Genomic DNA, 9,849 nt, shown 5'->3' with positions numbered 1-9,849 from the left:
TCCGAGGTATCCGATTTAGTGCAATGTATAATGTCTATAATCAACGAAACGATCCGACCACGATGCGATTGCTGAGCCCGGGCTATTGGCCATTTACCAGCGCCCGGAAGGGGTGGTCGCTGAAAACTGCAGCTCCCGAGGCCTTGGTTGTGCTTTGGCTAATTTTATTTCTTCAGCAAACAGCAGTCCGCACCCGTCTGGAGGACTAAATTGTTGCAACCTTTCGGGTTTGGTACGGTGAACCGTCGGCGACGGCGGCGGCTTCCTTTTACACCGACAAACGCAGGAGCATAAATTAATCAGAAAATCGATTCTGACTAACCTGCGAGACCTGAGACTCCGGGAGTACCGGAGTTGGAGAAAAGCCGTATGTTCATTACATCGACATGGTGGACACATTTTCCTGTTACCCTTTCTTTTTTGTACATAGGCAGAGAGGCAATTTTCCTACCCAGAGACGTTTTCGGGGTTAGAAAATTGAAGAGCGAGGACCCAAGCGGTAGTGATTCGTTGCGAACGATAAAGACTTTAATTATTACGGCAAATAGCCGTAGAAGCAGTAGCAGTAGTGCTGGATTTTTCCAACCTGGGAGACACGGTGGTTGCCGGTGGTTGCCCGCCGGCAAATGGCCCCGTCCGCGTCCGGGTCTCGTTTGTAGTTTTCCGTGAGCTTAATTTTGGGTTATGTGAGGTCCTTCCGGAACACCCGGAAGTGGAACGTTTCTTTTATGCGCTGCGGTGGACGGTGGCCAATCAGTGACAAAATCAGCGCCCTCGGCGGACGTCACACCACTTCCTTCAGGGTAAGGGTTATAGTTTGACGGAGAATCGGTGGGTTCCTGAGCGATTGGAGGTGTGAGCGAAGGAATCTGTCAAGGATGAAATCGTTAAAACGATCAAGCGACACATTGGGGCATGGTTTTAATGACAGAACAAAAAAAAAAACACATCAGAAGAGTTAGGCCTTTTCGGGGTAAGACCCTCGCTTACGCACTTCGAACTGATTATCACCGCTCGCGAGCAGTTTTATGGAGCAGTTTGGATTATCTCACGCTAAAATATAATAAACACCTTCCAGAATTGGGAAGAGTTAGGATCTTTTATTCCTTGCCAGCTGTTTCGAAAATCCGATCAAATCAGAAATTTCTTGATTGAATAATGCTTCTTACTTATATGCTTAAGGGCATACATAACACCTGAAAAAAGTGTCTTATCTCTTACAACATGCTTTGCTTTTTCTTTTCCTATCCAAAAATGAGACACGATAAGGCGCTTGCTGCACTGCACCGTGCTCGCTTGATCGTGCTGTTTCTGAACCAAAAACTCGACCAAACATGTTTTACGATCTTAGGTTTGTGAATTTTCCCGTCGGGAAGAACAAAACCGCATCAAGAAATGATTCATCCACGGTCATGTAGGAAGCACTTGCTTGGGTGAGACGAGAGTGTGAGCGAGAGTGAGAGTGGGAAGGGGGAGCTTATTTCCAATCTCACGCACACATACAAACACGCACACGCATCGTTCGTTTCTTCGGGTTCGGTTTTCGTACGAATGCTCGCTGCCATACGCACACTTCAATAATTTTTCACCCCAAAACGGTCCGAGTCCGGCAAACCGTTCGTGAAGTTCCATAGTGAGAAACACAAATTGAAGCGCAACAGTGTGTAGCGCGCCACAGCCGCTTCTCACTTCGGCAGCTGCTCGAAACGCTTCGTACGCTGCTCGAAATGGTGAGAGCGATAGCGTGCCGCACCGTTCACTCGCACGCTAATCGAGCGCTGCGAGCTGTGATCGCACACATACAGCCAGGAACGGAACGCAAGCGAACCGAGTTCGGCCGCACGCACGTAAAAATGTTTCTTCGCACAGTTGCCGCACACTCACACGCTCACTTGCATTCGGGACGTCGCGCCGAACGGTTGTGCGTGCGCTGTTGTGTAGTGTGTACTTTCCGGGTTCCGCTTTTCACGCACGGGAAAACGAAAACAATAGGCGTGTGGAAGGGTTGGAGAGGTGGGAGAGTGACGAAAAGGTAAAGAAAAGAGCCGTGGTTTTTTTGGTTGTGTTGTTTGCGCTCCGAGGATGAAGAAAAACGAGGAAAAATCACATTTTCCGTGCAGAGTGTGTGCGTGAGTGTGTAAGAGCTGTCGAGGCATTTGAGCCGCCGGTGTTGTGTGTTTAAGGAAGAAGCCAAGAGTAAAAAAAAAATCGTGAGTGATAAATGTTTGATAAATGATACGTTTGCTTTAAGCGCAGGGTATATGAGTGTGAGCAAGACGAGAGTGAGAAAGGTAACACGAGAACACGGAAGGTGGCAGAACTAGCAAGACAACGAGACACACATTCCCAGACGGTTCGTTTTATATGGCCAAAGGAAAAGGTACTGGTTTTTCAAGTTGTGTGTGCCGTTGTGGCTTGTCCTGGTATTGTGATCTTGAAACCGGGGCCTTTCGATACCACCCCACACACTTTCACGTCTCATCGTCGGCTACTTCGATTGTGTGGTTGGATGCTGCCTGCTGCTCATATTGTATCCGTGATCCGCGGTCTCTGTGGTGTTGCTACGAGACAACGAGGAATTAATGTTTCGTGCGTGCGTTCTAGACGAAGCCATTGCCGATTAAGCGCGGCCCCGAAATTACGCCGCTCGTCGTGAAAACCGTGATTTCCGAAATTATGTGAACATACAGTCACAGCGAGAAAAAAAATTATCCTCCCTGCCAACACAGTGATGTGAAGCAACGCGTGTTTAGAAAAACGGGCGTGAGAAACACTCACACACTCAGTGGCTAAGGGTCGCTGTGGGTCCGTCCCTAGGTTTACTGTGTTGCGTGATAAATTGGATTTTGTTTTTTCTGCGTTTTTTTCGATGTTCGATGACAAGCCGCGTGAAAGCCGAAAAGTGTCTTCTTTTTGTGGGAGTTTTTTTATTTTAATTTCCTTCTTCTTAAGAAAGTGCGTGTGTAAACGAGGTGTAAATGATTTATGCTGCTTGTACGGTCTGTCTTACCAGCTGCGCTTTGTTGAAACCACCAAACAGTATGAGAAGAGGATTCCGCCGTAGGTGGATTTGAATAATTTGCCTTCAACAATAATCCTTGGCTTCAAATCTTGGTCTCTAACCTCCCCGCAAGCGCAAGGAATGACACTCAAGTCAGCTTGAGGTTCTTTTTTTCTTTCTTCCTCTGTAAACCGTGTGTGTGCGTGTGTGCGTTTTGTGCTTTTTCGTTCCTCGATCGAACGTTGGAAAAGCGTACCAAAAAGAGGCCTAAATTAAAACACAAACACATTCGCACTCGCACGCACTGCACGACTCGGGTGCGTAAGCGAGCGAGCGTGTTCGCCCGTTTGTGCTGTGTGCTAAAGTGAGAAGCAAGTGAGAGCGGCTGTGAATGGTCTCACAGAGGAAGAGCAACGAGAAAAAGAAGGCTTCCGCCCCCCCTCGCAAAAGAAGAATAATTGAGGAAGTGTGTGGCGCGCGCGTACGTGTGCATATGTGTGATATTCTTCTTTTTCGTTCTCTCACTCTCTGTGTATTTGTGTGTATGTGTGCTCTGTATGTGCGTGCGTGAATGAGAAGTTTGGTGGCCGAAACACCCTCTCACATACACCCTGCTCCGCTACCCATCTCCTCATCGACGGTATCGATGTTGTGTTGTTACCGGCACATTGTGCGTTTAAGTTCTTTTCAATAGCCAACAAAAAAAAAAGCGAGAGAGAGTGAGAGAGAATGTAAAAGGAGAGTTGAGGGAATAAAAATAATTTGTAAAGCAGGCCGCGTGTGTAATGTAAAGTGGTTTCGGAATAAAGGCCCGAAAAGAAAATGGTCGAATATATTTGAGCGTGTATAGAGCGTTTTTTTTTGTTGCTTGTTGGTTGTGTGTATATTACATCGTCACGCTCCCTCTCTCTTTCTCATACAGCCGGTTGCATTTTGTTCTGTGTCTCCTCACTTCACTAGTGTATGTGCGATTTTGTACGTGTGCTGTTTAATGTGCGTGTGTGTGCATGTAATATACACAACGGAAGGAAAAGAATAGAATTACACAATATACACACATCCATATACATAGCCTACTGTGCTGTTTGTGTCGGCTGTATATGAAGTGAAAATTACATGTGTGTGTGTGTGTGTGTGTGTGTGTGTGTGTGTGTGTGTGTGTGTGTGTGAGCCGAGCATACGTGTGCCTCTCGTGCGTGAAACGCGTGAGTGTATTAAGCACCATTTTTTTTTACTCATCTATTGTTTTCTCCCCGGTTCCGGTTTTAGTATGGAATATGCGGTGCCATTTCAGTTGGTGAAATAAAATAAAGAAAAGAAGAAAGAAGCAGAGAGAAAAAAGAGAAATGAATCGAGATTAAAATTGGCAAATCGAATGCCAAAGTGTGTGCGCCCCACAAGGAATAACAAAAAACACGCGTCGTGAAAATTCAATTTATCGTTCCTGCCTCGGCGCTTGCTTTGTTTATTTGCTTGCTGTTGATGTGTGTGGAAGAATAGGGCTTGATTTGTGTTGTGACGTGCTGTTCCTTCCTCGTGTGGCGCCCTGCGCGCGTGAGTGTGTGTGCGTGTGCGAAAAAAAAAAAACAACGGAAAGCACTCAGCATAAATCTCACGTCGGCGGTGAAGATTTGCTGCTACGGCCTTGTACGGGTGATGGTGTACGATAAACATATGCAATCTGTGCCGCGCTACACAACACGTCCTCATCGAGTTGGTGTGTGGTGTCAATTCAATCGAGGTTTCTTTGACGGAAAAGGCGCTAAAGCTGCGGAAACGGTTTGACATTTTCGGATACTACTCTCTGCGTGACAGTTTTGTGGAGTCTGGTGTGTGCGGAATGCTAAACCGCAATGGATGATTGTGAGCCACTATTCCGTCACTGCCGTTCCGGTTGATGCGCAAACAAGCAACACTATCAGATGATGACAGCTGTCATCGGTTAAGCTAGTGATACGAGATCGCGCGTTTGATCACATTCCGACGTAAAGAGTGAACATTCGGAAACATAGAAACGTGTGGCGGAGTGCGTGTGTGTGATATGCAGACAGAATGAAAAGCCGGCACCATTATCAGCATCACAGTAGGAACGGTGACAGCGACAACGGTTGCTATAGTAGCAGCAGTATGGCTTTGACAGTAGCCGACACAGATGCCATCGATCGGCAACGATGTAGAGGAAGTAGTGCGACTGCAGTAGTATCGTTGACGACCCCAACAACAGTAGCAACAAATGGCCGCAACCATCGTCGGTGGCAGAGGCGAACGACGACACTTCACAGTGGAACCAGTGCTGGCTGGCGAAGAAGGTGTAGTAGAGCGCTAGAGCTAGACAGTGAGCCACCCCGAGAGGATGACAGTAACACACTCACCACCAAGCGCCGCCGGTACAGAAATGTAAACGCACGGCTAAGATGCTGCCTGCCCGGGCTCGGCACCAGCCCGGCGCTGACGATCGCACTCGTGATTGTGCTGCAGCTGGTCGCACTGCAACCGACCGTGCTGCACTGTGCCAAAACGTTCTACATGCACTGGAACACGACGAACAGCATCTTCCGGATCGACAACACCGACCACATCATCGACGTGAACAAGGGCAACTCGCAGTTCGAGTACGACCAGGTGCATATCATCTGTCCGGTGTACGAGCCGGGCACGTTCGACAACGAGACGGAAAAGTACATCATCTACAACGTGTCGAAGGTGGAGTACGAGACGTGTCGCATCACGAACCACGATCCGCGCATCATCGCGATCTGCGACAAGCCGAACAAGCTGATGTTCTTTACCATCACGTTCCGGCCGTTTACGCCGCAGCCGGGCGGTCTCGAGTTCCTACCGGGCAACGATTACTACTTCATCTCGACCTCGTCCAAAGATGATCTGCACCGGCGGATAGGCGGGAGATGTACCACCGACAACATGAAGGTCGTCTTCAAGGTGTGCTGTGCGGATGACCAGCAGCAGCAGCAGCAGCACCATGGCCATCTACCATCCAACGGTACCGTCATCGGTGGAGGTGGCAGTGGTCACACGCACGACGGTTCCACCGGTGGCGGTGTGTCGATCAACACCAACAACACCATCTCGATCGATGCGTTCGATCCGAACTCGAGGCTGCTGCCGCCGGCCATCAACACCAGCCAGGGTAACATCGTGCAGAACACCGTCAACTGGCCGGTGTGGAACGATGGCCAGCAGCACCAGCAGCCACCGCACCTGCCACCGCACGTACGTCCACCGCCCGCAACGCCCGCCATCATCGGAGTGAATGGGCGGCACAACCATCACTACACCGCCTCACCCCCCCGGACGTCCATCAACAGCGGCACGGGGATGGGAGCGGGCGGGTCCGGCGGTCTGTACGGTAACGGTAACCTTAATAACCATAACTACAACATAAACAGCCCACCGTCCAATGTGCATCCGGGCCAGAGCAAACCGACCAAGAAGACGAAAGAGTACGACAAGCACCCGAACGAGGTGGTGAAGAACGAGGAGCTGACGTACAACAATGGGGCGGTCGCGAAGACGCGATCGGTAGTGGTGTTGGTGGTGGCCATTGCACTAGCGGCTGCCGGGTGGAGGACGTCTCTCCCGTGCAGCAGTAGCAGCTGGTTGACGACGAGCTGAGGATGGTGTGTGGAAGCAGACACTGGTAGAAGACATAAAGCTGCAGGTGGAGGAGGTCACGCAGGCGATGTACCACCACCACCAACCCTACTATCCGCCGAAGGTCCTGTCACGCTGTCATCCCTTTCGCTGCTGTAGTGTGAGTGAGTGTCCTTTCCCAATCTCCCCGATATGATGTCCGGCCCCGGATAATATGAGTGGATGTAGAGAAGAGGATGATGCTCTGTTCTCGTGAGTCACCGGAGCAGAAGATGTTCGTGATCGTGAGCTGTATGTGATGGCAGAAAAAAAAAAAGAAAACGTTTTTCGGGTGAACCTCACCGTGCTTCACCACATCTCTAGCCGAAGAGGTGGTATATGTGTAGATAGGTCCTGATTTTTTGCGTTGGAGAAGAAGAAAAAGAGCGGGCTACTTATGTTACGCGCGTACGTAACAATCCCCGTGCATTATAGTCACACGAGAGAAGAAAAAAAAACGAGAAATCCTTAATATAAACATCCCCCCAAAACCACATTAGGAGAGCTAGCAATGACTCGCGTCACACACGGCGATGTGTTTTAAGTAGATGCACGCGATTTTTCTTTCCTTTTTTTAGTGAAAAAAATGGATGCGTGTCTGCTGTGTACTTGTGGGTATGTGTGTGTGCGTGTAAGAGAGAAAGAGAGCGAAACGAATCCTTTTACAGGATTTCGACCGTTCCCTTACATCCCCCAAAATCCCGAACCTTCAATCCAACCCCGCATCCTCCTATAGAATCACACCAACCATTATGTAGTCGTGTAGTAGAGCAGAGTGATATTAATTTAAAGTAAAGAAAACAAAAACTCGAACAAAACGAAAAACTAAAACACGTGCAAGTCAGAACGGAGGAGGAAACAATTGGAAGAAAAACGTAAAACGAGCAGAAGAAGAGAGAGAAGAGTTATTTTAACAAGCGAAACTAAGTAGGAAAACGTATGAAAATTGAAATCCCTGTATTATAGAAAACGAATTTGGAAAACAAAACACATGAAAACAAAACAAACAAACAAAAACCAATATATCCACCCCTACTGTCACCGTTAATTCGACCCTCTCAATTCGGCCCAATTCGGTAAAGAAGGTTAAACCTAACTGATGATGAGAATAATTAGTAATAGTAGCGTAACAGTACACATCACCTTAAGTGAGCCTAGTAAAAGAAAACAAAAGAAAGCTGGAAGGAGTTTCGAATCCTTTTGGCAGAATTGTTTTCTTTTTTCGCCATACAATTATGCTTTTTCTTTGGGACAAGGTGTTTACAGACGTTCAACTGCGAAGGTGGAAATGAAACCGTGACGCATCTCGATCAAGGTTTATGCAACATTTATTACTGTGATTTATTATTTCTCTGTTTGTCCTTTAAAAATGGGCAATTTTTTATTAGGCATACAGTCACCTTGGTAGACGCTCGGTCTATAGCATGTTTACTAAACACTAGCTGTCAATACTTGGCATATCAGAACCATAGTTGTTAGGCCCCGGCCACACACACACACACACACGAAACAGACCGAAACGAAACATCAAATTTGACAGTAAATAACGCTCTTAGGTGGTTGTGTTGAAAAAAAATCATTTTTCGATTTTTTTTGATATTATGAACCAAATTACTGTACCTTATGGTCATATACATTTTTTGGAAGGTTTGATTGATTCGGTCAAACCCGCAGGAACAGCGAAACAAAACGAAACAGTCAAAGAAGCGTTACGAAGCGTTACACTTTGATGTTTCGTTTCGATCTATTTCGGTCGTGTGTTGTGTCTTGTGCAAGCATCACCTAGAATCTGTGATGAGATAATGTGTTTTTACATTAAAATTTAGTTCTATAAACTTTTGACAAGTCTTTTTTAATTTAAATTTTGATGAAATCCTACTTCATTCAAACCTATTACGGCAGTCCGGTGGTCGAGATGGTAGCCTAGGCTCCTATTTTCACACAGCCAGTTTGTCCGGTTGCAGCTATGGGTAAGCTAAGGTTAATTATTGTCAGATCGAATCCTTTGGAGGCTTGAGAACGAAAAGAGGAGAGGTCCGAACCTACATTCTTCTTGGCTTCAGGATCTTCTAAGGTCACGACGGCCATCGAATGGCTTACTAGACTTGCCCCGATACCACGTAGTGAGGATAGTTGAAGACCTCCGGACCTATACGCTGGCAATAGAAGAAGCACGACTTAACGTATGCTTTGCCTTTTGTTACATGGATGAAATGAAAGTCCATTGAATATTAGTCAGAAGCCCTACTGACAAAATCGCTATAAATCTGCCAACCAGGACACTACTACTAAGGCAAATTTGTGTTGGAAAAACCTTTAGTAGTGATTATTAAGTAAATTTTGTCAATAGGGAGCACACACCTCTATACACCTTGGTTTCGATTTTCAATTTGGTACGTGCTGCGTGAACTTATCTTTTAATACTCTTTGTTGGCTAATAAAATTAGTCGACTGGACCAAAAATACAGCAAAATAAAAATACTCTCAGAAAATGTTGAAATTTTGTATGAACCTTGAATCGAAATCAAAAACAAGTATTTAAAAACTATAATTCATATTTATTTTTTCTATTCAAAAAACCCGATTTCAAACAGTTTCCTACCACCTTAAAGTTGGCACCTTTAAACACCTTGGCTGGATTAAGTTAATCCTTCTAAAAGTCATTTTCATCCCTCCCAAAAAGCCAAGCATTCGCAAGATGAGAGAGAGAGAAAGAGAGAGAAGAGAGAGAGCATATATAGCATACATTGAAAGACTGACCAATATTCCCAACCCTTCCCCGATTCATCCGCAAACCCCGACCCCAATCGCAAGCCTCCAACAAATAATATATAAAAGTATTTGTGCATCCACCGCCAAGTGCATCACAACAGTGTTAACCTTAACTTTAAATGTGCATTTTATCATCATCATCATCATCATCCTCCCGAAAACATTGTGTGTAATTTAAAACTTATATATAAATATGAAGCTTATTAAAAGTGCATCCGCGGGGAGGCGATTTAAGATATTAGTGTGTGTGAGTGTGGCGTGCACCGCTATGCTACACATGTACCGGTGTATTTTTGCTTTAAGTTATTTTATTTCCAACCATCCCCCTCCCCCTTCCCCTCCCACCGCTTCCCTCATCAAACGAACTTTACCAATCAAATAGTCAAACATTCTAGCGAAGCGAGTGTCCTTAAGTGTTGGAAAGT

The 9,849-nt window shown here is 46.4% G+C and overlaps 1 protein-coding gene across 1 annotated transcript; it reads left to right on the top strand.

Annotated features, from left to right (window-relative positions):
• The first annotated feature begins 5,042 nt into the window (after positions 1–5,042).
• LOC126564493 (uncharacterized) lies at positions 5,043–6,634 on the top strand. The gene has a single exon (XM_050221555.1). The coding sequence runs from the start codon at positions 5,054–5,056 to the stop codon at positions 6,632–6,634; it is 1,581 nt and encodes a 526-aa protein (XP_050077512.1). The 5' UTR covers positions 5,043–5,053.
• Positions 6,635–9,849: the final 3,215 nt, after the last annotated feature.

Source organism: Anopheles maculipalpis, chromosome 3RL, assembly GCF_943734695.1.
Source record: "Anopheles maculipalpis chromosome 3RL, idAnoMacuDA_375_x, whole genome shotgun sequence".
Lineage (NCBI taxonomy): Eukaryota > Metazoa > Arthropoda > Insecta > Diptera > Culicidae > Anopheles > Anopheles maculipalpis.
Note: the sequence above shows the minus strand (reverse complement) of the source record. Positions and strands in the feature narration are given on the sequence as shown.